General features: G+C 35.3%; 6 protein-coding genes across 14 annotated transcripts; 2 read left to right on the top strand and 4 right to left on the bottom strand.

The window, feature by feature from the left end:
- Positions 1 to 386: 386 nt before the first annotated feature.
- Positions 387 to 3447, bottom strand: LOC106313974 (guanine nucleotide-binding protein subunit gamma 3-like). Of its 4 annotated transcripts, none has more exons than XM_013751918.1 (5): positions 3046 to 3447; positions 1520 to 1572; positions 1380 to 1424; positions 1232 to 1276; positions 387 to 861 (listed from the first exon to the last, which is right to left on the bottom strand). In XM_013751918.1, the coding sequence occupies exons 1-5, from the start codon at positions 3223 to 3225 to the stop codon at positions 447 to 449; spliced, it is 738 nt and encodes a 245-aa protein (XP_013607372.1). In that variant the 5' UTR covers positions 3226 to 3447; the 3' UTR covers positions 387 to 446. The 4 variants fall into 4 exon arrangements, with proteins under 4 accessions (XP_013607372.1, XP_013607371.1, XP_013607373.1 ...); XM_013751917.1 differs by having other exon boundaries at positions 1520 to 1575; positions 3046 to 3429; XM_013751919.1 differs by having other exon boundaries at positions 387 to 858; positions 1520 to 1575; positions 3046 to 3429.
- A 4562-nt stretch (positions 3448 to 8009) lies between these two features.
- On the bottom strand, positions 8010 to 8729 carry LOC106315572 (copper transporter 5-like). Its single transcript, XM_013753338.1, has one exon. The coding sequence runs from the start codon at positions 8662 to 8664 to the stop codon at positions 8230 to 8232; it is 435 nt and encodes a 144-aa protein (XP_013608792.1). The 5' UTR covers positions 8665 to 8729; the 3' UTR covers positions 8010 to 8229.
- Positions 8730 to 10333: 1604 nt separating this feature from the next.
- Positions 10334 to 11103, bottom strand: LOC106316307. The gene has a single exon (XM_013754183.1). The coding sequence runs from the start codon at positions 10938 to 10940 to the stop codon at positions 10473 to 10475; it is 468 nt and encodes a 155-aa protein (XP_013609637.1). The 5' UTR covers positions 10941 to 11103; the 3' UTR covers positions 10334 to 10472.
- A 3317-nt stretch (positions 11104 to 14420) lies between these two features.
- LOC106315139 (syntaxin-21-like) lies at positions 14421 to 16556 on the top strand. Its single transcript, XM_013752900.1, has 8 exons — positions 14421 to 14459; positions 14562 to 14614; positions 14850 to 14943; positions 15119 to 15255; positions 15479 to 15553; positions 15869 to 16026; positions 16116 to 16216; positions 16313 to 16556. The coding sequence occupies exons 1-8, from the start codon at positions 14421 to 14423 to the stop codon at positions 16376 to 16378; spliced, it is 723 nt and encodes a 240-aa protein (XP_013608354.1). The 3' UTR covers positions 16379 to 16556.
- A 52-nt stretch (positions 16557 to 16608) lies between these two features.
- Positions 16609 to 19378, bottom strand: LOC106312939 (heat stress transcription factor A-1b-like). 3 transcript variants are annotated; one of them, XM_013750642.1, is made up of 3 exons: positions 18753 to 19364; positions 16864 to 17962; positions 16609 to 16794 (listed from the first exon to the last, which is right to left on the bottom strand). In XM_013750642.1, exons 1-3 carry the CDS (start codon positions 19008 to 19010, stop codon positions 16772 to 16774), a joined length of 1380 nt encoding a protein of 459 aa, XP_013606096.1. In that variant the 5' UTR covers positions 19011 to 19364; the 3' UTR covers positions 16609 to 16771. The 3 variants fall into 3 exon arrangements, with proteins under 3 accessions (XP_013606096.1, XP_013606098.1, XP_013606095.1); XM_013750644.1 differs by adding an exon at positions 18185 to 18323 and having other exon boundaries at positions 16609 to 17962; positions 18753 to 18922; XM_013750641.1 differs by having other exon boundaries at positions 16609 to 17962; positions 18753 to 19378.
- A 2718-nt stretch (positions 19379 to 22096) lies between these two features.
- Positions 22097 to 25741, top strand: LOC106319539 (protein trichome birefringence-like 16). Of its 4 annotated transcripts, none has more exons than XM_013757902.1 (7): positions 22097 to 22188; positions 22299 to 22424; positions 23119 to 23270; positions 23604 to 23687; positions 23844 to 24221; positions 24381 to 24576; positions 24667 to 25741. In XM_013757902.1, the coding sequence occupies exons 1-7, from the start codon at positions 22130 to 22132 to the stop codon at positions 25493 to 25495; spliced, it is 1824 nt and encodes a 607-aa protein (XP_013613356.1). In that variant the 5' UTR covers positions 22097 to 22129; the 3' UTR covers positions 25496 to 25741. The 4 variants fall into 4 exon arrangements, with proteins under 4 accessions (XP_013613356.1, XP_013613357.1, XP_013613359.1 ...); XM_013757903.1 differs by lacking the exon at positions 22097 to 22188 and adding an exon at positions 22867 to 22972 and having other exon boundaries at positions 22196 to 22424; XM_013757905.1 differs by lacking the exon at positions 22097 to 22188 and adding an exon at positions 22867 to 22972 and having other exon boundaries at positions 22196 to 22424; positions 23055 to 23270.
- The last annotated feature ends 166 nt before the right edge of the window (positions 25742 to 25907 follow it).

Raw genomic sequence — 25907 nt, 5'->3', positions numbered from 1 at the left:
AGTGTGTATATTATCCATTGAGCAAATTTAGTTGGAACTTAATACTAACTGGTAACAAGGATTAAAGAAGAAATATTATTTGTTGATCCCAAAATGAAAGAGTAATGAACATCATTACTGTTGAGTTTGGGAGATCAGATACACTGTAGAAAGCTAATGGACAGATCGATCCTTATGTAGCTATTGGTCAGACCATGAGAGTTTGATTGCTTAATATCTTGTTTTTCTCTGGTCAGACATCCACAGATTTTGTATACTGACATATCTCACGGGAGGTTTGCTTGGTAGAAAATTAGAAATCATCACTTGCAGAAAAAGACAAATATTCACAAGTTTATTACAAAATCAAGAAAGAGTTCCTTCCTTTTAACAGATAAAAGAAGAAATGAACAAAAATATGACTTATATGAGAATATAGCTATAACAATAATAATAATAATCAAAGTCTAGAAAGTTAAACAACAAGGATTAGAACATAGATTTTTACAATTGCAAAAACAACAACAAAGGCGTACGTTGGGACATCTACAACAAGATGACCATCTGATCTTGCAGTTGCAGCTGCAACATGAGCTCTTCTTCTTGTTGAGACACGACGGTCGAGAGCAACTGCGGAAACAGGTGGGTATGCAGCATGCCAAGTCTGGACAAGAACAACAGCAACCTCGGAAGCATGAACAGCTCGGGCAGCTCGGTTTCGGGCAACAACAGATATTTGAGCAGCATGACCCGTCACAGCATTTGGACCCAACGCAGCAGCAACTTGTGCAGTTGCAGCACTTGGGCTTCCTTAGATGGCACGAACATTCGGATTGGCAGCAGCAGCAGAAACTCGCTAAGCTCAAACACGGAACACAGCTACTGCATTGAGTTAGTTAATTAGTATCACTTTGTTAGATAGTTATATATAAGTAAAAAATATTATTATTATTATTGTTCACTCTAAAAAAACTTAGAATATTTATAGGGACTATCTCGAACTATTTGACGTCCTGATATTGTATATCAAACATGCATTTGATATTGCAAGTAAACTATTTTGAAATATCCAGTATCCCGATATATATACATTCAAAATTTTCTTTTAAAAATAAATATTTGAAATTAAGAACATGTGAGAATGCAGCAGTTGCCTGCTCCTTTAGACGGCCCTGACAATTACCCTACGTTGGTCTCAAGTGAATACAAATCGCAGTGAAAAATAAGATTATCAGGCGGTAAAAATTCTTACCAGAGCCACTTCCAGAACCGGCAGTGTCTTCGATTCTTTCGTTGTCTATCCATATGAAGAAAGAAAAAAAAAAGAAAAACCGAAACTGTAAAAGCTAGAAGAGTAAGAGAAATGTGAAGTCATTGAAGTTAACTAGAAACATTCTTACGCAGGGATCAATGGATCAGAATTTGCAACGACAAAATCAGAGACCCTGCCACAGTTAAAAAGCATATTACAAACATGAGACTCCATAAACATTTTACAACAAGCTGATGCAATGTTTATAGAACATAGAGATCATCTTACTCTTTGCAGCATCTAGAAGCTGGCTGTACGCCTTCGATGAATTTAATTTCTCCCTGCTAATGATGACTTTCTAAATATCAGCTCAATAAAGTTGATTAACTAAATGAACGTGTATTATTTTAGCTTGGAAAAGTAAGAGAAAAGCTAAGTTCACAATGGGACAAAACACAACACAACAAGAATTCCACATTTCGAAAAATATTAGGAGAAACCAAACATATACAGTGTAAAAATGATTTCATTTCTCAAATATTTATAAAAACATAACAGAAAGTAAATCATAAGGGAGATCTATGAAAGAAACATGAAGAAAAGGTGAACAATGATATGGTCCTTTCAAACGCAAATAGCAATAAAGACAAAGACTTTCACAAATTGATTGATATAGAAAAGCAACAAAAAATAAAACTGCAAAGGATGCTTAACCAAATTCAATAAAAAAATTTTTGGTAAGATCTATTCAGCTTTTTCTTTACCTTTATTTTCTTCTTTTCTTTATATTTTACTTCTCACACTTGCTTTAACTAAACACTCACTTTCATAGTACACATGCACGAACGAACACACGCCTCAGTGATGCTAACAACAGAGTAAGTGAGCGTCTCGTCAATCAATTCACACTACAAGATGATCAAACTTTTTTTTGTTTTTATCTAGCAAATACTTAATTTTTAAATTTCAGGGAATAAAACTTAATTAATTTGGTAATTATGACTATGAAAATTTGAAGTAGTAAAAAACTATGATTATGAAAATTAATGACGTAATGCTGGAGGTTAAATGAAGAGCATATGAACGCAATTAGGTTACTACTATTTAATTGATGCTCAAATAGATCCGTTGACCCCCCTATCTAACAAAAAAATCAATATAAATTAAAATCTGTTCAGAGATTCAAATTAATTAATAATCAAAACATGCAATTAATTAAAATGGGAAAAGTCTTTGCATACGTAGGAGTACTTGTTTGAAATTAATATTATATAAATGTGCCTGATGACATAAATTAATTACTCTATAGGAGTACTAGTTTGAAATTAATACTATGAAATACATGTGTCTGATGACATAAATTAATTACTCTTTTTGATAGCATCTAAGAGAATAAATAAACATAAATGTCTTGTTTTCTATACTTGCTGTCAAACATACACACAACGGTCCAGAGTCCAAACCAACCTGGATATAGTAGGAACCAAGGTTTAGCAAATCAACAACCTCTTTTCTCACACACACACAAAACAAAGACTAGTAATTATTTAAAACCCCTCTTCAAAGTTATTTACACAATAAAAATTAATTAAGAGTACTAATGATAAAGTAATTGTATAATCAGAAGCTAGTACAGTACTACATGCCACTTGTTTAGTTAGGACTAATAAAAACAAATGTATCATGAAATTCAAAATATTCGGACACTTCCTCAGAGTGATCAAAATGTGGCAGATTATAGAGACAGAGAGATAGTAGTACTTAAAGAAAGAAATACTACTAGTAACTTAAAAAAATACTATTAATGAACTTGCCTCGAGATAACCAATCTCTCTCTCTAGCATCTGAACTCTGGCCGCCTCTCTGCGTTTCCCGTACAAATCTGGATACTCCGGCGGAGACTTCGGACGAGGCGGCGGTAGAGATGGCTTAGCAAGAGGCGAACCTGTTTCACCAGTTACTTCTCCACCGACACTGCCTGAAGTAGAAGCCATTGTCGCTAGAGATGATCTTCTCTGGTAGTATAAAGACCAGAGAGAATGGTTTTAGTAAAGAGACAAAACATGCAGTGAAGAGAGAAAGAGGAAGATGAAGAAGCAGGGAGTGATAAAAACAATGCAAAGTAAGAAAGAGATTAGTGAGAGAGACTCCCTATAGAGAGTAAGAAGAAAGAGGAGGAAGGGGAGGTGGCAGAGGAAGTAAATATGGTAGCTGACAAAGGATAATACTTACCTTCCTCTGGCCTTTTTAAGGCTCCATTTCTCTTTCATATTTGAATTTTATTTATTTTAAAACCATTAATTCGGTGGGGGTACTATATATTATATAACAAATGTATATTATTCGTACAAAAGACTCCCGGTAATCTTATTAAAGAATATCAACTCTCTTTTGAGTTAATATCTTTATATATAAAGAAAGGATTGATTCTCTCGTGTCCACCTAGGATTCCATCCGGCTAATTCGTGCATCATGTCTTCCTAAATACGATGTGTTTCATTAATTGTTGCATGATATGATTGGGCTTAATTTGGTTTGTGGGCTTCATTTGTTGCTCAATCAACCCAGGCGATAGCGAGAAACCTAAGCTTCTCAATCCGGGTCGCATCGAATTTTAGGGTTCATCATATTCTTCCTTCTTCGTTATCTAAACTGCCGTTGGAGTACCCAGGAGATTTCTGCGAAATGAATTTTTATGGCGACTCTCTGGATCGAGCACATTTTGTGACATTTCGTATGAGTTTCTTCTTCTCTAACCCGTTACGAACTTTGAAAGGGTTAATGGTCCGTAATAAACATTGCTTCTTTCGTTTATTTTGTTTTAGGTGGCCTCCTTCACTAACCATCAATCTATAGTTGTAAACCCTATCTCTTCGCCAACTACCTACTGCCTTCGTCTACCTCTAACTTCTCGGTGTTCCTACCGATTCCGATTCTCTTCTGTGTCGTCTACTTCCCACCTCTAAAGAATCATAAAGTTTATATATTTACTGCAACAATCCAAACGACATGAATTTATTTCAATGACATCACCTCCACCCTATATATATCATTCATTGTTGCTTCTCACCTTACCGAATCACGCTAAGCAAATTATCAGAGGAAACGATGGAAACCAGATCGGCAAAATCGCCCGGAAATGTACTTAAACCTCTGTTCTTCAGTGATGTTATGCTGGTTTGGGACCGTCTGAGCTACGCTTTTGATTGAAATATGTTCTGGGAAGTAAGGAATACAACGAAAGGTGGCTTCCTAATTGAACTGGATCTGCTTCTTATAGATGAACAAATATTCATTTCTCTGTAACGGGAATTGTGTTCGTTAATATTCAATTTCGCTTACTCAAACTATTCTACTACAGATTGTGTTGTCCAGCGTTTCATTTCTTCAAACTATGTAGCCCGTTACGAAGATCACTTAAAGCGTGGAAAGACCTACAGTCGTTGCTTCACGGTGTATCAAGAAAGTTGTCTGGTGATATTTATATGATCGAAGGTGAAGAGTTTTGGCTTGAATGATTTCTGTCCAGGTTTGACTCGGAACGAGTTTGATCTCTATATGAAGGAATAAGACAATTTTTAGATCAATTTGAGTGGTGCTAATTATATAATATTAAAATATATTGGTGGGCTTGAATCAGCTGATGAGATATTCACTGAGACGAAATAGACACGAGGCTACGAAGGAGAAGGAGATGGCGGTTAAAAGGTGGGGTGGTGTGAGTTGTTCTACCGAGTCATGAGTCATCCTGATTGGAATTTGAGTTCAAGACTGTAATATGTAAATGTAAATAAAGAGAAGAACATTTTGTCTGATGAAAATAAAGATAATGTGAACCAAGAGCTCTTGGTCTAGTGGTAATGGAACTCCAGCTGGAGTGCCCGCTTTGGGTTCGAGTCGCCTTGGCAACCTTCCCGCCTATAACCGTGCGTGCCCGGGTGGAAGATCTCGTGGGGATTAGTCTGGTCTTACCGCCTGAGATTCTCCACGAATATCAAAAGAAGAAAAAAAAAGATAATGTGAGCTGACTTTTTGACTCAAGAAAAAATGAAATTCCTGGAATAATATAACTCATAATATATCTATATATTTTTTATAAATAGTTAAAAAAAAATAAGCAGAAAAATAGTGATATCTACTTATGATTTTTTAACGTATAACAAGGTAAACGAAAAAAAACAACGTCAATGAAAACTATGATACGCTTAGTTAAATATATAATTAATTTATCAAATATAAGAAAACTAATGTTAAATATACATATTAATAATCACTACTATTTAAAATCTTTAATGGGTTATTCGGATAACATGATTATTTTGTATTGAATGTTATAACATATAGAATATTTAGTGGTGTACGTTTTAAATTATATCACTCAACTGGCAAAAAAAAAAGTACCACTCAATATTAAGTTTTTGTGGTGTTGACTTAATTTAGATATTTTTCTATTACAAAAAAACGAATAACAGTATTTTTAGTTTTAAAATAAATTCATTTACACATTATGTAAACTACCATTTTTGGAAAAATAAACAACATAAAAATAAAATTACTACGAATCTTGAAAACATTCAAGATATAATACATGTTTTGCAACTCAATCAACAATAATCCATGGTTTGTGTGCTACACCCAATCACCATCAGTCTACCTAATATCATAATCAATATAAAACAAATTTTGAATACATGTAAAACAACTAAATTCACTTGAACAAGATAACCAATTAACTATGAAAGATCTACAAAAAAGATTTTTTAGAAGAAAAAAACACAAACGAATCCTTCAAGGCCAAAATCATATAAACAAACAACAAGTAATTCCTCCAATTATGAGTAAAAAATATTTTTTTTTAGAAAAAAACTAACATTACAACCACCATGAATAAAGTAAATAAGTCATCCTACAACAATCCCTCTTCCAATCAAACCATCGATCTCCAACATACTTTAAAATATAAATCGTTTTCATAGAGATATCCCTCTTACTCACCATCTTCACACACGCACAACAACAAGATCGAATAACAATTATACAAACCAAAATAACAAAAAACAAAAAAATCCCGCCCTACGGGCCGGCCCTAGTTTTAGATAATGTTCACATTTTCAGTTCAAAAAGCGACTGAATCAATGGTCTAAACATGGAAATGATCTCATCCTGAATATAAAGAAGAAAAATAACTTTGTAAATATAGGAATAATACCAGATTTCCTGCTTTTTTTAACGTCTGAATTCAATAGAATTATTGTCCAAGATGAAAAGTTGAAAACATCAACCGAAACAGGAGCAACTAAAAACAGAACTAAAGTTGAAGATCCTACACTAACTAAAAAAAAGGAAAGGTTTAAGAGTCAATGAGTGGAGCCTCACTTCGAACCCATGTAAGATGGTTCTTTATGTGTTATTGTTGGGCCAGCTGGAGTTGGGGGTTGGCCCAGTTGAAGATGACTTTCTGTCTTCCTCCAGTGATCTATCCCATCCACTTATGGGATTAGTTGAGCTCCAACTTACTTAATTGAAAACAGGTAATAAATAATAGATGGTGGCGATGAAGAAGGATGTCTATCACATGATAATAGTCAAATCACTGCAACACTCTGATTAATATTCAATGGCGAATCCACTAATTGTTGATCAGTTTCAGAAACCAAATATATTTCTATATACCAAGGGGGTTATCGGTAGATAGAGTCGGTGAATTATAAAATTTTGAAAATCAATTTTAAACTCTTACTAAATTATATTGTTATTGGTTTAAAGATTTTTAAAATCCATTCAAAATCTTTTGTTATTCAAAAAGTTTAGTTAAGATTAATTTTTTAATTCTATTAAACTCTATTGTTATTGAGATATAAATTCTTTACTTTCTTACTTATGAGCCTCAACTTTGAAAATCTGATGTATACCCATAAGAGTTTTAAAATTTATATAATAGAAAACACACTTTTGATTCCGTAGCGTTACACAAACAAGTAATAATTTTAATATTTGCTTATTTATTTCAAAACTGTAACAAAAAGAAAATCATATACAAAGAAAAAAAGCAGCGATGATGTTCTTACACCTTAACAAGAAGCATCAATGCTTGAGTGTCATCGTCTTGGCAGAATAGCGTAAGCAATAGTTGTGGAAAGCTGTTTTTCATGGCTGAAGATCCTTCTTTCTACCAACTCATTCTTTGAGGCGCAACTCCTATCGTTGCCATGGACAGAAAACTATCCAACACTCATTTACCATTTCCGAAACATTCATCATCTCCTTGTGTCTTTTCGTAGTGGAAATTGGATCATGTGGGTGAAGGAAGGACTGAGGTGGCTCAACTCATCGCTACTAGTGTTACTAAAGAACATCGATTCCAATTGTACGTAGCAACATGAGGTCCAAGATGGCTACAATAGATCCTCAAGAGTTGATCTCAATCGATCTTGTGACTTGATTCGGCCACGAAGATTTCTCAAGGACTTGTTGTACATCATCTCTGATCCGTATATCATCTCTTATTATCATCTCTACTTACAGAAAGCTTTTAAAAAATTGAAAAGTTTTCAAAAAAAACTTTTACATATTTCCTTAATAAGATTTATAAAAATAAAAAATAAAATGCATGCAAATCTATGAAAATCAATAACTGTCAATAGAAATCAAAGTAAAGTAAACTATTTGATAAGTTTATTAAAAGTCCATCCACTTTTAAAATCACTGAATTCCATACAAATTCTTGTTTGAATAAACCCCCTAAGTATGCTAACCATATCATATGTGACAAACTATATATTAAATCTGGAGAATATATATAGCTCAATCATAGGATTAAAACGGGATAATCTTACACATCATTAAGTTCATAGACATCATTAAACCCAGAAACGCATTCAGATCGTCGACGATATCAGTTTGGTGAAGGAGCCAACAAGAAAAGAAAAAAAAAATACAGAAATAAAAAACACGTGGCGTAGATCAAACACAACAAACATAAACCGAATCATCCGAAATCAAGCACACGCGCATGGATTCTCCGCCGCCACGTCAGCACCGTCGTCGTCAGATCTGAAAACGAGGTAACCGACGGTTAACCCGACGACGATCGCGATGAAAACGCCTCCGTTGAAGGACATAACCGCCAGCATCAGCAGGTAACCGATCGCCGCGTTGACGCCGAAAAGCAGCACCGACGCAGCTTTGGCGGCGGATCTGGTGCCCGATTTGGGGATAAGAGGTGCGGAAACGCCGGCGCGAGGCGGGGGATTAGGATGGCGAGTGGATGAAAGGGATTTGAATTGGACACGGCGTTTCTCGAGGTACTGGTAGAAGGCGGCGAAGGCGAAGCAGGCGACTAAAGTGAGGATGTAACTCAGCCATGAATCGGTTTTCCAGAAATCGAAGAGGATTGTGGCTTTGATGCCCCAGTAGAAGGTCATGTGCATCATCTTCTTCGCGACGTTTTTTTCTGAGATGATTATGATCGCAAAGTTGTTCGAAGCTGTTTTGGTCGTTGCTTTGATTAAAAGTGAAGTTTCCTTATGGGTTTACACTATAGTCCAGTGGGCTTTCTAATAGGCAAGGCTTTGTATTCGTGTAACATTTCACTCTTTTAGAAACTGGAATAGAAAAGCTGCAAATATTATCAACATATATTATATCTCATCCAAGGTCTAATCCTTTCTGAAAATTTTGGATATTATTCAGAAGGTTAGTATATGAACTTGGATGACATTCTTTATGTCCATTTATAGATATTCTAATTTTGTTTTTTTTTATGGATATTGGAAAACTTTAGGTGTGAATATCATAATCAAGATAATTAGACTTCAAACCAGGCAAATTCTAATTGCACGTTTTTTTAAATCTATCCTAGTTAACCAGGGTTGGTCGACCCTGAATCTTTCTTCTCACTAGTATTGTATCTATTTTTCTTCTACCCTTTCATTTGTTTTTGCCTAGGACTGTTTCTTATTATAGCAAAACTTAATTTAACCCTAGCTTGGGCTTCACATACTTTTAAAGTTATCAGTTAAGAGGTGTACAGTTATCATAATGGAATGATAAATATACAAATCTTGGTGGTTACACTCAAAGATATTGGTGAAAGGGGCTCGAGATACTTTTAACTCAAAACAACATAAAGTGGCCGAAAAATTAAGAATATAAACAAAAAGAACATGGAGTTGTCTTTCAATTTGAAACAATTAAGAAACAAATAGATGACAAAATGTCGAGTTAGAGTGTCTTAGGCAAGTGGGCAACAAAGTGAAGAGGAATGACCCTTGCGCCACACCAATTGGAAAGTGATGTTAAGACTTGGATCTCTTCATCACACCAAAGCTGGACATATCCGCATGTGCCATGCATTCACATTTGACATACACATTTCATATTTTTGTTTATACAGATGCATATACATACTACTTTAACTGAATCTAAAATATTAGATTTTAGTTGTTCTAATTAGGGCTAAGTGGATGTCATACATACATTGCTATGGCTATAAAAGTATAAAGGCACAGAAAATGGAACCCTGAAGATGTTAGAACTGAGACATATGCATCAGCTAGCATAATATATCTATGAGTTTGTGTTAGTGATTTGAGAAATAATATGTGGCCTATATTGATTATTTCTCTTATTTTTTCAACTGTCTCTAGTGATCTTGTGGCGATTGCATATATATATATATGATTCAATGATAACTGTAGCGTATATAATCCGTCAACATTGATGAATTAAAGTTGCCTGTTGAGAAGTATATGTATTAGTAGATGCCTAGCTACTAGATAGTATTGTTTTATAGTCCAGATTTGTTATCTAGGATGTTTTTAAAAAATTGATATAAAAACGACCTATATTATTGAAGTGTATTAGTCTAACGTGTTCTTTTTGTCAACTAACATACATTCTAGCAAGTTTCAAAAAAACTAAAAAACGTTAAATATAACACCAATGCTATACGTACAGTATTTGGGGGTTCAACCTATTCTTTTTATTGCTACGTACGTTGGTACAAACTCATTAACTACGTGTACTACATATTGCATTGTTACTGTAATCCCGAAAAACGTAATTTGATTGTTAAAAAAACGTAAGTACTGCAAATCTAGAGATCACAGAATGCTTTGGTCATTGACCATTTTATTAACTCACTGAATCATATTAAGAAAGACTAACGTCATACAAAATAACAAATCTTTAACAAAAATTTAGGAAAAGCAAAATGCAACTTTACACCTAACATATTTAATCAAGTAGAGAGAGACGAGAAACAGCTCCCAGATCGGAGAAGCGACCGTCGTGCCGCTACATCGTCGACCCCAGGCAAAGCTCCGCTTGAGCTCGTCCTCGTGGTGGTTCTCCGAGGAGAGCCATCGAGACTCCTCCGTAGAATTCTTCCAATGACTGCAATAGGATCTTCCTCCTCCTCCTCCGCGCTCCATGAACGAAACCGGTGGCAGAACGTTGTGTGGCGGCGAAGAGCTTCCTCGACGGAGATTCTTGTCGGAGATCGAACCACCTCGTCCTTCACAGCCTCCGCGCAGAGCCCACAAAGCCAGTGTCCCCTGTGGCGTTCCTTGACGCGGTGGATGTAAGCCGGCGTGCACTCCTCAGCGAAACCGCACGTGTCGCACGTGACAGACTCAACAGCCGACGACGGCGGCGGCTTAGTGATAATATCGGTGGCAGATGATGATGATGATGATGAGGACATCATTGTTTGTGGAAAATGATCAGACTAATATGCTCTTTCTTGTAATAGTCTCTGGCTTTTCTGGATTTAAGGTTATATCATTCATACACAGGTGGTCTTTCTTGGATGTATATATAGACATAGGTGACGTATGTCTATGTTATTATTTTTTCTTTTATTGAGAAAATTATTGTGTATAATGTTAAATAATGTGAGGTTGGAGGAGGATTTGGATTCATGTGAGTGAGATAATGTGGTAAGAACTTTTTGTTTGTTTCTCAAATTTTGCATGTGGGTGTGGATGGATAATTATTGAATTTCGTCTATAGTGAGTAATAAATTCATAAAATACTTATGCAATCCTGCGGTTTAAGATATTCATTTTTCCTATGAATATTAAATCTGATCTTCCATATCGAACAAAATAACACAATAAGGATGCCAAATGGAAACGAGAGTTTGCCATAAACATATAATTATCCTTAGAGAAATCAAGTAAATATTGATTTAGTACAAACTCCCTTATGAAATGTATTAATTACCTTAGCAATACAATGTTTGACGCCTGCCGATATTAAGTCCCACATATACAACTGTAAACACCTTACAATAGCAAAAAAAAAAGAGTCTTCCACAGGTTTCGCAACTAGTTTAGACATCGGCCATGATTACTCAAATTATAAAAACAAATCTTCATAAATATTGCCTATAACTTTTTTTGGTGCAAATGTTAAACCTATAACTCGTCTAAATTGGTTCTTCTTCTTGTGTGTGTGTGGCTATGAAAAGAACCAAGGGAAAATAAGAAACGGAGGGAATTGATCTTTTAATGTTCTATGAGACAAGAGAGACACTAGCTAGATCACTAGCTAGGAACAATATAATGCTATCGAGATGGAATCAATCTATGAGCAAATAGTACAACTTGCTATGGCGCCGACAGGTGATAATGTGAGGCAATTTAAGGAGAAGCATGTCATAACTAATGACTTTTTTTATATAACCAATGACTTGACTTACTCTATCAGTTGACACTTCAATAGATGGTTGCTTGAAACCATAGGTATAGAGAAATGTGGACCTGAATTTGAGGTTATCCGTCGATGGATCGATGTGAATGTTAACGGATCAAAAAAATGTCGTTGTGGTACATGAAAAATAAGAGAGGTGAAGTATGTTTTTGATTAACATTTTATTTGTATATTATTTCCAGAAAATACATCCTGTTTGTATGTTTTAATTAGCTTTATGTTTTTCTTCGAAATGACTTGATTTTTGAAAAATAATAAACAAAAACAAAATGTAATTTGTTTTACGTAACCGCAAAAACTACGTGCGAACAATGAAAGCCTAAGTCTCTGCCCACGGTTTACCGAGATGCAATCGCACGGCAAACCGATGTTAGCTAGTGTAGGAAGAATCCAGAATACCCTAGGCGTTTTTAATAAATAGTAAGCTATATTTGCACTGTACAATATATACAGCCATATCACATGCTGATGCTGGGACCGATATTCAACGAGTGATATATGACAACTATATGATAAATAATCGTACCAGCATCTCAGAAGATTGATTTACCTAAAATTTGAGGAACATGCTATGGAGAGGCTTAAAAAGTACTGCACCTTTGTGTTTGGATAACGATATGTCTTTGGCCTACTTTAAATCTCTCAGTTTCGTATTCCATTTGCTCTCTTTTCTCATCGTTGTCAAAACTCTTTTGTTCTTTTCACTTTAGTTGTATGTGTGTTTTTGCTTTTATTTTTTTATATATTTGAACTTGTAGTGAAAGTTTGGTTTTCATATCTAGTTATTTATCCACGGTCGTACTTAGGCCTGGGCATAAAATCCATAATCCAAAATCCGAACCGAACCCGAATCGAAAAATCCAATCCGTATCCGATCTGAAATGTAAAAAATATCCGAATGCATCTTGTAAGGTGGTACAAAATATATCCGAATCCCAAGTATTATTAACCGAACCCGAACAGGTAACCCGAAAGACCGAAAAAATCAAAAAATCCAAAAAGATATCTGAAAAACCCGTTTCGAATGTCCAAACTAATATACAATATAATTATATTAAACATGAATATATACTTCAAATATTCAATTTCATATTTATTTTGATATGATATCTAACAATAAGTATTTAAAATTTAAATAAATACTTTAAATACTTAATTATATATACATAAGTATATATTTCTTATGTTTTGCTTTTAAATTTTAGATTTTATTTCGGGTATATCCGAACCGATCCGATATAACCCGAATCTGAATGATATATGGTTACTTTATGGATTCTATGATGTGATACAAAACCGATCCGAACCCGATGTGTTATATCCGAACCTGGCCCGTACTTGTAAATTTACTAGAATGAGACCTAAGAGGTGTTATAAAAAAAACGAAATCCGAAAAATCCGACCGAGCGCCAACGGATACCCGAACGCCCAGACCTAGCCATACTTTTCAAGTATGTTAGAAGCAATCAAGCAAATCAAACCTATTAAGGGATCATCATCATAGTTATTGTACAATAGCAAACAAAATTGTTATCATCATAGATTATGCGAATTTTAACCTAGATGATAAGGTAGCAATACCAACCTTATATACCAACAAAAACTTCAAGTCACCCAACAATAAATCTCTATATATGAAGTTCAGACGCTTTTTAAAATAGTTTTAATAAATATCTGATATCTGTAAGCGTACGTTGTTATTTGTTAATATGAGACCAATACTGATATACAGTTTTATCGAGCTTTAGCTTAAGTACTTCACACCAGCACGCGATATTTTGTCTTACAATTAAAATATTAATAAATAAACAAAAAAGTTTAGACATCTAGATAAAAAAAACATCAACGATGTTCATATGCCCAAATAAAACAACATTAGTACTGAATCCTGATAATGTTAATCAAGGGTTTAAGCAAAGTTGGCTTGGAGTTTTGCTAAGATTTTCTGACTCCAAAGGAGATTCTAACTAAGTCAGACGCTTCTGACTTCTGGATTGAATTGAAGGCTTAATAGCACTATTGTAGTTTTTTTTTTTTACATGTGTGATATGTCGGTTACAAGTCGATCGATTTAACTCTATATATTTTGGGTGTGAGATCAAATCATTTTTTCGGTGAGATCTGATGACATACTATATGCCATGTGTATTTTAAATATGTTCTGCAAATAATCGTGTGATACGTTATGTTAATTGCAATAGCATTACCAGGTAACTATAGGTGTTTTACATTTTAGAAAGGTCATAAGTGTTTCAAAAAAAAAAAAAAAAAGGTCATAATGAAGTATATTAGAAAGCCAGGTATGCAGATTCCAGTTTAGCATCATAACTCAAAAGAAAACAAGAAATAGTTGATTTGATAATCAGTCAATAGATTGCATAGTTAATTACGTTTTGGAATAGTTATCTTAAAGCAAGTTGGTAACCAATCATAAATAGTTGCGTTTTTAGAATCGTTTTTATAAAGAAGCAACATGTTATTTGTCTCTATCGCTGGCTATTGCGTTCTCCTTGTATGTTGGTACAACAAATACAAACATAATGGAGCAGTACGACTAGTTTTGTCTATTTTTAGTTATATTAATCACTAAGTAATAATCGATTATTGTTATAAGATAAACGATTCGATCGGAACGCCTAAGGATACTCTTGAATTGCGAGAGAAGCTGTCAGTTCCATTTCTTTTCCCCCTCTTCATTCTTCTCCCTGTGTTGTTAAATCTCCGAGTTAATTAGGGTTGGCGTGATAGTTAAGGTTTAGATGGTTTTGTTGTTTATATATTGCTTTTAACTATGCTAGAGAAAACTTAAATTCATTGTTAATGTCTGACAATTTTGGTTTTGTTTATTGAGCATCTGTTTTTTAAAAAGATTTATTTGTTCTGGAAATTCTATTGGCTGCAGACAAAAAACAAGGTTACAGATATCAGAACTGGTGAAGAATACGTCAGCTAAACTTAAAGAAGCTAGCGAAGCCGACCTCCATGGAGCAGCTACTGTAAGAAACTGCTTACATTTTTGTTTGCTTTCTCATGTGAAAGAGAACATTTACTATTGAATCAACTTTGGTGGTGATACCATTCGATTTTGGTTGCCTGATAGATGATGTGTGTGATTTGTTTATCTGTTAACATTATTCAGGTTTGCTATGTTATGTTTATATTAACTTGCAGCCAATTAAGAAGATTGCGGATGCTAAGCTGGCCAAAGATTTTCAATCAGTTCTCAAAGAGTTTCAGAAAGCTCAGAGGCTTGCAGCTGAAAGAGAAATAACTTATACACCTGTCGTAACACAAGATATACCTGCCAGGTAAGTAAATGAATCTTGTTGTCTACTAAATGAGAAAAGAAACGTTCCCTGGATTATGTACTCGCATGTCTTAATGTTGTTGTTTTGTATTAGGTAGCAGCTTGATTAGTATAGTATAAACTTTTTGAATGTTCAGCAAACTTTGAAAACGAAATTGTTACTGATAGTGTGTGGAATTTGAATCGTACTTACACATGCTTCATTGTTATGCCACTACATGCAGTTACGATGCACAGGAACTGGATATTGAATCTTTAAGGACCTCCCAGGAGCAAACTCTTCTTCTACAATCAAAAAGGTGAGAGTATTTATTTGATTGTATGCTATAGCATATTATTTTGCTAGTTCACCTCATAATTGTTTCAGCATAAACACAACCCAAATGTTAGTCAATCCAGCATGCAGTTTTCTTGTGTTCCTTAGTGAGATATTTAATTGAGTTACTAACTCTGGCCGTAATCGTTGATATAAGCTTAAACTTAGGTTAATATAATTCTCAAAGTTGGATATGGCCATAAACCCATTTTAAATCCATCTTTTCAGTTTGGGCATGCTGTGTTACCTCATATCTTGCAGCGACATGCTATTTAACTTTGAATTATACTCATTCCAGGCAAGAAGTGGTGTTTTTAGATAACGAGATAACATTCAATGAAGCAATTATTGAGGAAAGAGAGCACGGAATCAGAGAAATTCAAGAACAGATTGGTGAAGTGAATGAAATCTTCAATGATCTAGCTGTTTTAGTGAACGATCAAGGAGTTATGATCGGTAAGTAAACCCAACCACCATAAATCGTAAATTGCCACGTCTCCTTTACGACTTAGAATCTAAGAAACTTTATAATGTCTATTTGGCAGATGACATCAGCTCCAACATTGATAACTCACATGCTGCAACCTCGCAAGCCACTGCACAACTCAGAAAAGCATCTAAAACTCAAAGAGCAAACTCATCCTTGGTACTACGAGAGACTTCTCTCAACTTTTTTAATTATGTGATTCCTATTTTAGCAGCTAAAGATAAGTTTCATATATATGTTTTACTTTTGTTGCAGACATGCCTTCTTATTCTCATATTTGGGATTGTTATACTCATTGTCATCATCGTTGTCCTGGTCTGAGCACCAAGCTCCAAGCATCAACCGAAGAAGAGTCGAGGAAACTATACAAATTACCCATTGAAGATATATACTTATTGGTACAGATTCTTTTCCTTCCCATGCAATCGAACTGAACCTTGACTTCTCATCGTGTGAATGTTTTATATATTAATCCATCTTAATGATCTTTATAGCAAAAGATACGAACATGTATGGTTAATGTCTATTAGTTTTCTGCTCGAGTCGGTCAGTGACCAAAGATTATCATAGTGGTATGATAATTGAACATGAAGAAGGGCGTTCTAGCACAAAGCAACATGTAACAAAAACAACACACAAAGTCATCTCTAAAAGGCTATTCACAACATGCCAAAGTCAAAAGTGTATGATATATATTTCCTCCTCCTCCTTCGTTCATATCCCCTTAACAGCCTCTCCTGAAAACGAGAAACAAATGATCTCTCAAGACAGAACATCGATGCAGAGAAGATGCTTTTCATTCTTACCTCCATGTGTTTCCGAAGAAAGAAACCCCATTTGTTCAGTGATATGGTTCACTTGTTGTTGATCCCTAGTCCACTCGCTCAGTTCTTGCTCCATTGCCAAGTCATTATTCTCCACAGACCCTGATATGGTCTCTTCTGCGTCTCCACTCACTGGGGCTTCATCAGCAAAAAACTGTTCCCAGAATGGGTCTTGGACTCCAGGCAGCTGAGAGACAAGTAACTCTTTCATCTCTCCCTCACCTTTAGGAGAAACTGCATCGCCTTCCATCTCCAGCGACCCCCCTAAAGCAGCCATTATTGGATCCAAACATTCTCCATTACCTGTCTTGCATTCAGATTCAGGGCTCCAAGAAGCTGCAGCTGGACTTGGACCTAAGTTTGGCTGAACCAGACCAGCTTGAGGATGATGAGCCAAACCTGCCTCAGGTACTTGGTTCGTTGCTGAATAAGCCGAGTCGGGTGAAACCTCGGGCAGTGTTACTCCAGATACTGTATTCGAGGAGTTCAGAGAGTTTGAAACCGATTCACACTCATTTGAGCTACTCATATTCAAGAACTGTCGAAGCATAGTCTGTGCTGCTTCGTTTATCGATGGCTGATACTTAACAATCTGACGGTCAACATCATTAGCCTCCTCCCCAGGAAGTCTCCTCTTTTTGTTGCTGCTACCCTGAATCTGTCTGTCACCATCATTACTACTCTGTTGTGCTACTAACTGGTTTAAGAAGCCTGGACTCTGAACAACCTTGGCCAAAAACGACATCATTTGCTGTTGCCTCTGCTCCATCGCCTGAACTTTCTGAACCGCATCCTTCAGCTGGTGTTCGGTGGCCTGCTGTTGATGCCTTAACCTGACAAGTTCCTGCATAAGAACGTTCTTATCCCTCTCGAGTCTTTCCACTTCTTCTTCTGCTATTCCACACTTCCCTACCTCGACACAAGGAGCAAGAGATGAGTTCTCAACTTGAGTTTGTTGCTGATTCTGCTGCTGCACGTGCGAAGATTTCCTCCTTGTAATGCCCTTTAGTAGTTGTTTTTGGTCTCTTAAGAATCCCTCGTTTGCAAATTCCCATCGATCTGGATCAACTTTTCTGAATCCCTGGACACAATAATTCAACAAGATGGCCTCTAAAGATCAACAAAAATAAAAGTTAAATTGAGTTTTATGGAAGACGAAAGCCAACATAGAGTAATTGTACAAGAGCCACAAACTGTTGCAGAGTATTTGAAATTTCTGGTTAAAGCATCATTCTGGGAAGTAAACGACTTCTCCACCATGGGATAAAAAAAGTTAATAGCTTCTTAGTTTATCAACATGTACCTGGACTGACATATACAAGCGAAAGCAAAGCTAATGTTCAGACAACTGATAGGACATTCTGTTTTGTGATTTAGAGTTACAAGGAAGAAACCAAGCTTCACCCATATCTGAGGATATGTTAAAGCGACCCTGCAAAGTTCTGTGGAATCTTTTGGTGAGTAAAAGTATTGACTTGACAAGGTTTCAAAAAAATCCAAGACAGGCATGGATCTAGCCATTAAACCACAATTGCTAATCTATATAGTTTAAGAATAGACAGACTATTAACTGCATAGTTCTACTGACTACACCAGAGTCTCATAAGCTGCAAGAACCCATTAAAAGACAACAATTAAACTCCCATCAGATACAGAACATCATTGTAATTACCTTACCCAACTTTGATGCCTTACTTACTACCTCAATTTTCTCAAATAAACAGTGTAAACACCATAGTTCAACACTTTCTAACAGAAAAGGAAAAGAATGAGACTGAACTAGGACTAAGTCCCTGAAAGTTCAACACTTCAATGATCAATCTGATTTTTTTTTTTTTTTGAAGTTACAAGAAAGAGTGATGCTTACTTACATATGTATTTAACTGTCTGACGAAGCTGGAGAAATTGTTGTGCTTGAAGTACTTAGGCAAGAACACCTTCGAGAACTCGGGCACGTCCCAGACGACGAAGCTGTTGTTCCCGCTGCTCCAAGAAACGACCTCATTGGTGGAAAGATCATCAACCATGTCGTAGGTTTTGCTCAAGAAAGGGGGCACAGAGTTAATCGGAGGCGGTATAGGCGACGGGTTTGAGTTCACGGACGGTGCTGGTTCAAGAACCGGTTCCATAGCTATGTACGATGCAAGCAAGAACTACGGATCGAGTCTTTAGATCACTCACTCCAACCTTCATTACATTTCCGTTTTTCTGCGTCGCTTTTTCCTTTTTACTCACTCGGTGAATTTATAGTACGTGGCGTATTTATACACCGTTAAATAATTAGATTAACTATCTATCGTTCGATAATATTAGTTATAATACGAAAAAGATGCAGAGAAAACTCCCTCTCTCTGGGACTGACACACACTGAGATGAATCATCGGAAAAATTGAAAGCGAAGCGGCGTTACACAAAACAGAACTATGAATACATTTCGCTAGTAACATGTGACAATAAATGAATTGTTTTGAGGTAATTTAGGTGATGATAATGTCCAAATATGAGTGTGAAAAATTGATATATAATATCATCATTCCGCATTACAGATTATAAATTGTTTTCCTTGTCACCATTCAATCGAAACCTTTGTACTGACTAGTTCCAAACGAAACATACTCCCTCTGTTCTCTCGAAAAGTTAGATTTTCCTTATTAAAAATTTAATAAATATTTATAATTTAATTTATTTTTTATTTTATTATACAGTTTCCAATAACTTTCTATTAATAAAATTTAATCGATTCAAATGTTTCTTGAATTCAAATATTTTCAAAAAACATTTATACTATAAGTCACATTTCATCTTATTTATTTCATTTTAAGACACTTTTCACTAAGGACACTTTTCTTTAACTACTCTTTGTTTCCTAACTACTGTGGTTACATTTTCACGCTTTTATTCACAAAACCCAAAAACTAATCTCTAGAGCAATTTCGTAAATATTCCGCTCCTTGTTATAAGATAAACTTTGAAATGATCCTCCACTCCTTTACCAACTCAAGCACTATGATCATCTACTCATCAAGCACTATGATCACCCACTCATTTACCAAATCAAGCACCATCTTTGATATTTTATGTATTGTTGCTCACTATAAATACCATCACTCATCTCACTCTTTTGTACACAATTACATCTTCTTCTTCTTCCTTATAATAAACTCTTTCTCTCATATTAAGTGTTATTTGCTTCCTACGGGTATTGAATTCTACTCTTATTTAAATTTTCCGATAATATAAATTATAAGTTATTTCATAACAATTATATGTTTATGTGGTACCAGTGAAAGCAAACCGAGTTACAGCTGGCTTGGTTTTGTCTTTATCATGGATGATAAGACCACTTACTTATTACTATCTTACTTTCCATCTAACCTCGACCGTTAAATCACATATCCTTTTATTTTTTATTTTTTTTGGACAAATCACATATTCTTTTTTTTCTTTTTCTAAATCACGTATCCTTTTAATGTTTATCTATTTACGAGATAAAAGTGAACACATACACAAGAATATCCTTAATTTTGAGAATATCTCTCTAAATTGAAATATGTTAAACCTAATTTAGGATATTTTAATAATAATTCTTAGATTATTTTAGAAAAATGTTTTAGGATAGTATTTTTAAAGTTTTTGTCACAAAAATAGTTTTTAATTAAAAAAATGACAAAAATAATTTTATTAAAAGGTGAAAATACATTTATACCCTAGGATTAACTAATTTAGATTTATGGTTTAGAGTTAGGGATAGAGTTTTGAGGAGAAGATTTCAAATTTTTAAAAATTAAAAATTAAAATTTTCAAAATAAAAAAAAAACTATTTGGTCATTTTCCTATTGAAAACTATTTTTTGTGATAAATACTAAAAAAAAGAATTTAAGAGAATTACCCATCATTTTATCCTTTAAATTCATCATTATATTTTTTTATTAAAATTTGTTAGGATTGAAACGAAGACTATATAATACACCATTTTGGATTTGAATATTCATTTTCAAAAGAAATTTATTCATGTTTGGATCTTGATTCCAAAAATCTGAAGTTTTAGACACATAGACTGAATCGTGAATCTTAAATAATTTATCCAATCCTAATTTGAGGTAATTTTTGGTCTTTTAATATAACTACGCCTATGTTTTACAAGGACCATGTGATGATTTCCAGATCATCCAAGTGTATAACAAATTCTGGAGTGAAAAGATATTTCCAGTAATTTTTAAGCAAGTTTTATGATTAAACCCGATGGATCAACAATTAAGTTCGAGTTACTTGCTAGTATTACTTCCATGTTTTATTAGTCGCGAGCGTTAGTCGGGCGGCAACTCCGGGCTTAGAGAGTTACCGAAAAATCGGAAAGTATTCGGAGATTACGTGAGACCTAATTTTAAATACAATTTAATATATTTATAATATGTTTAGCTAATTTTAAACATGATGACACATATACTTATACATATATATATATATATATATATATATTTTAAACAGCTTCTTTTTGATTCGTCGAACTTTTAGATTATGGTGTGTTTGGTACGAAAAAATCTCTAAATGAAATAATTATGTGTTTGTTTTGGGTTTGATAGCTAATTATAATTATTTAGTATTCCCTCCGTTTCATGATAGTTGATATTTTAGAAGATGTTTGTTGTTTCAAAATATATGAAGTTTTGATATATTTATATTATTTTTAATTTTACTGAAAACTGTATAACCAATTAGATTTTGCGGTCATTTTTTTTAATTGGTTGAATGATTTTTAAATTATATTTGTAAAGTTACTTTTTAGAAAAAAATAGATTTTTTAATCTTTGTGCAATGAGTCAAAACATCATGAATTTTGAAACAGATGGAGTAATAAAATATTTTACAAAATCTGTCATTAATGAATAAAAAATAATCAACTGTATCTCAACTTTACACATACGAAAAAAATAATTACGCGGTCTAGGCAAGAATTAGGCGGTCAACGCGAGAATTAGACGATGTTACGTGTGTCAAGACGGACCAACACTTAGCTACACCGATTGGGGCATATTCGCTGCGGTCAACTTCCGAACAACGCCTAGACGACCGCGTTTTTGAATAGGGGGCGCGGGCCTTCAAATGGTATAACAAGCCTCGGAACAAATCATCAAAATTCTCTGGAGTTCCAGAACAGTGACTTGGGCCTTCTTGGGCCATTTTGAATGATGGTTTAGGTATCTACAAAATGCATTTTCATTAGTGATGATTCTGAATCTGATGAAGGATGACACACTCTACACTTTTGATGGTGGTGCTTGGTGCAATTTACAAGAAGTCATTAAGGTCCATTTAATAATAACTAACTCGAAGCTTTTATTTTATTTTTTCTCCAACGTTAGTTTTCTCTGAACACGCTTCTCTCTTGACGGCGTCTCCGGTAAAACATAATTCAGTAATCACCGACATCAAGCGAACCAAACAGAGAGAGTGTACATTTACCAGAACCCTCTTGATCCACTTTCCTCCACACACACAAAAAAGATCATTTCTTTTCGATCTGTGATCTCAGAGATTCCCAGGTATTATATTATGCTTCATCGTTTCGATCTGATCTACTTTCCTTGGTTTCATCATAAAAATGTCTCCTTTTTTTTATAGTAGCATAGAGATATAAACCTTTCGTTTCGTTAGCCAAATTGTTGTGTGGTCCCTTAATTAGTACCTTTGAGGAGAGATGAGTTTAGTGATTGCATTATGCTTTAATCGGGATTAATTTAACTAATGCGTTGTTTTGTTTTGGGTTTTTTTGCCAATTTTAGTTCTAATGGGACAGTGTTTTGGTTGGTGAAGAGATGTTAATTGTGTTACAATTATCCATTAGTTTCACACTCTTAAATGAATAGAAAAACATCAAACATTTACTTTTGGTGTCTCTTGTGATGGGATCAGTCTGTAAATTGATGTTATTTTTTTTCTTTTCTATTTGCTAAACACCAATGATCTTATATGATTTTTGGCAAGGCATATTTACTCCTTAATGAGTAACGAGTCTGAAAAGGATCACACTGAACATCGAGATACTTGGACATATAGTGTGAACGAGAAGCATGACGCTCCATAGAATTAGGTAGATATCTCCTAGTTGATTCTAGTTTATTTTTTTTGTTGGCATGTGGATGGTCGGTGATGTGATCTTTTTATCTGTCTAGGAGAACCGAATGCTGTTATGTAACAGAATGAAATCTTACAGCTTAGTAATTGGAATTTGTATAGGATGAAAAGAGGAGCACTTAGGCGGAGGGCTAAAGATATCTCTCTTGTGTTTATTGTGCTTGTTTGTGCAACCCTTGTCTTGTGGTCATGGGATACAACTCCATCCTCTGCCTTTCTTCCTCCCGATAGTCACTTTCTGAAGCTGGAACCAGGTTTGACTATGACACTATACTCTCTTTCTGGCACATTTGGTTCGGTTGTTTGGATGCTGGAACCATGCTTTATTGATTCTGTAAAGCTTCATGACAGTGAAATGTTTTTTTTTTTAAATTTTTTGTTTGAAATGTTTTATTTCTAGTTTGAGTCCACTGTCAATGTTTTGTCCATGTAAATTTTTATTTGGCCAAATGTATCAATATGTATATTATCTTCACTTGTAGTTTCTCTTGATTATGTTTCATAACTAACTGTATTATGTTCTTGAAACTAAAGGCAGCACAGTTAGATCCTGCTGTGTATCTGACCTAGTTGTTTGTCATTTGCAGAAGAAAAGGTTGAGAGAATACCTACTACACTGAATACTGAAACCAAAGATAGCTACTCATCGGCTACTCCGTTTGTAAACAAAGGTACTGTTCAATCATTGACAGCAGCTCTTTAGTGCATCCTTGTAATCTGCTCGAATTTTTTTGTCTTGAAGTCTTTGAAGGAGGTTTGCGCTGTCTATTGTGTTCTGAAATTCTGGAAACTCAGCTTTATTCCTTTTCTCGGATTGTCTATAACAGATCAAAGTAAAGAGGATCAAACCGATAATAAGGATAAAAAAGAAGAAGAAGAAGAAAAAGAAGAGAAACAAGTGGAAGAAGTTACTGACAGTGAGACTGATCAAGGGAAGACATCAACTATTGTAGAAGAACAGGCGGTACGTGAAGTTACTGTAAGTGAGCCAAAATATCAGAAAACACCAACTAGTAAAGAAAATAAATTAGAACATGTGAAAGAAGAGGTTGCTGCTGGCGAGGTCGAAGCAAAGACAACACATATTAAAAATACTAATTCAGATCCAGAGAAGAAAACTCTTGCAACAGACGGAGAGAGGACTGAACAACACATAGCCAAGAAAGATGATGATAGTAGTTCAACAGCTCGCATCACAAATCAAGGTAGAGAATCCTTTTTATACATCTTTGGTGTTATGATGGGTGAAAATATCTTAAGAGTGTTCATTATTAGCTTAGGTCTCTAAACTGTATTTTGATGCTGCCTCATTATGATTCTGTCCTATGTGAAATAACAAGTTTTATAAAAAAATTTCATCTCAGCTTGCAATTACGCAAAAGGGAAATGGGTTGTGGACAAGCACCGTCCTTTGTACTCGGGATCTCGTTGCAAACAATGGCTTGCTTCGATGTGGGCGTGCAGGTTGATGCAACGCACAGACTTTGCCTTTGAAAGATTAAGATGGCAACCTAAAGATTGCTCTATGGAAGAATTTGAAGGTTCCAAATTCTTGAAAAGGTAAAAAACCATTCTGTACATCTTATGCCAAGTGTTCCCATCAAGTCCTTAGTAACAGTGCATTGCTCTTTTTGTCTCAAATCCCCTCAGGATGCAGGACAAGACACTAGCCTTTGTTGGAGACTCATTAGGAAGACAGCAGTTTCAATCCATGATGTGTATGATCACAGGAGGCAAAGAGAGGCTCGACGTCCTCGACGTGGGACCAGAGTTTGGGTTCATAACTCCCCAAGGTGGGGGTCGTCCTAATGGCTGGGCTTACAGATTCCCAGAAACCAACACAACCGTCCTCTACCACTGGTCATCCACCCTCTGCGACATAGAACCTCTCAACATCTCAGACCCCTTAACCGAACACGCTATGCATCTCGATCGCCCGCCAGCTTTCTTACGCCAATACCTTCACAAGATCAACGTGCTGATAATGAACACAGGCCACCACTGGAACCGTGGGAAGCTCAACGGCAACAGATGGGTGATGCATCTAAACGGCGCTCCCAATACCAACAAGAAGCTAGCCGCTCTTGGGAACGCCAAGAACTTCACAATCCACAGCACGGTTAGTTGGGTTAGCTCGCAGCTTCCTAACCATCCTGGTCTCAAGGCGTTCTACAGAAGCCTTTCCCCGAGGCATTTCGTGGGAGGGGAGTGGAACACTGGAGGGAGCTGTAATAACACGACGCCGATGTCTATAGGGAAAGAGGTTTTGCAAGAGGAGTCTAGCGATTACAGCGCGGGTCATGCGGTGAAAGGCACAGGGGTTAAGCTTTTGGACATAACGGCTTTATCTCATATTAGAGACGAAGGTCATATATCAAGGTTTAGTATCTCGGCTTCAAAGGGAGTTCAGGATTGTCTCCATTGGTGCTTGCCTGGTGTTCCTGATACGTGGAATGAAATCCTTTTTGCGATGATATAAAGATTTGCCTCCTCTTCCTCCATTGAGCCATAGACAGCTTTTTGATAGCTTTTCTACAGACACACATTGTGTTACTAGTGTGTGTAAGTTATAGTATTTATTCTGGTACAGAAGCAAAGCTCATTGTAGTAAGCGTTATAGCTATAACGATACCGTCCGTGGCTTGTTTCCGACCATATATTTACAGAACAGAATCTAACTCAACTTTGTCTTTTGAGTCGATTAATAGAAATTTTATGTTCATAAGATTTGATTTTTTTTTTTTGGATTAAAAAAGAAAAAAGTGATCTCACCTCTTATCCTAGACTGCTTCTCTTTTTTTTTTTTCCACAAATTGAATTCATTCATACGGAAGATAACAATATTCATACAAAAGCTGGCAGCCAAACGAACTAGCTTCAGAACCAAGAGC

Source organism: Brassica oleracea, chromosome C9 (genome assembly GCF_000695525.1).
Source record: "Brassica oleracea var. oleracea cultivar TO1000 chromosome C9, BOL, whole genome shotgun sequence".
Lineage (NCBI taxonomy): Eukaryota > Viridiplantae > Streptophyta > Magnoliopsida > Brassicales > Brassicaceae > Brassica > Brassica oleracea.
Note: the sequence above shows the minus strand (reverse complement) of the source record. Positions and strands in the feature narration are given on the sequence as shown.

Coding starts and splice junctions, on each gene's coding strand:
- LOC106313974 (XM_013751917.1), bottom strand. CDS start 3,225: ATGGCTTCTACTTCAGGCAGTGTCGGTGGAGAAGTAACTGGTGAAACA. Junction 1,425..1,519: donor GCTTCTAGATGCTGCAAAGA/GTAAGATGATCT, acceptor TAACTGTGGCAG/GGTCTCTGATTTTGTCGTTG. Junction 1,277..1,379: donor TCTGATCCATTGATCCCTGC/GTAAGAATGTTT, acceptor TCATATGGATAG/ACAACGAAAGAATCGAAGAC.
- LOC106315572 (XM_013753338.1), bottom strand. CDS start 8,664: ATGATGCACATGACCTTCTACTGGGGCATCAAAGCCACAATCCTCTTC.
- LOC106316307 (XM_013754183.1), bottom strand. CDS start 10,940: ATGATGTCCTCATCATCATCATCATCATCTGCCACCGATATTATCACT.
- LOC106315139 (XM_013752900.1), top strand. CDS start 14,421: ATGTTATTTGTCTCTATCGCTGGCTATTGCGTTCTCCTT. Junction 14,615..14,849: donor CTTGAATTGCGAGAGAAGCT/GTCAGTTCCATT, acceptor TATTGGCTGCAG/ACAAAAAACAAGGTTACAGA. Junction 16,027..16,115: donor CGATCAAGGAGTTATGATCG/GTAAGTAAACCC, acceptor TCTATTTGGCAG/ATGACATCAGCTCCAACATT.
- LOC106312939 (XM_013750641.1), bottom strand. CDS start 19,010: ATGGAACCGGTTCTTGAACCAGCACCGTCCGTGAACTCAAACCCGTCG. Junction 17,963..18,752: donor TCAGACAGTTAAATACATAT/GTAAGTAAGCAT, acceptor TATTGTGTCCAG/GGATTCAGAAAAGTTGATCC.
- LOC106319539 (XM_013757902.1), top strand. CDS start 22,130: ATGACACACTCTACACTTTTGATGGTGGTGCTTGGTGCAATTTACAAG. Junction 22,189..22,298: donor ATTTACAAGAAGTCATTAAG/GTCCATTTAATA, acceptor AACATAATTCAG/TAATCACCGACATCAAGCGA. Junction 24,222..24,380: donor AGCTCGCATCACAAATCAAG/GTAGAGAATCCT, acceptor ATTTCATCTCAG/CTTGCAATTACGCAAAAGGG.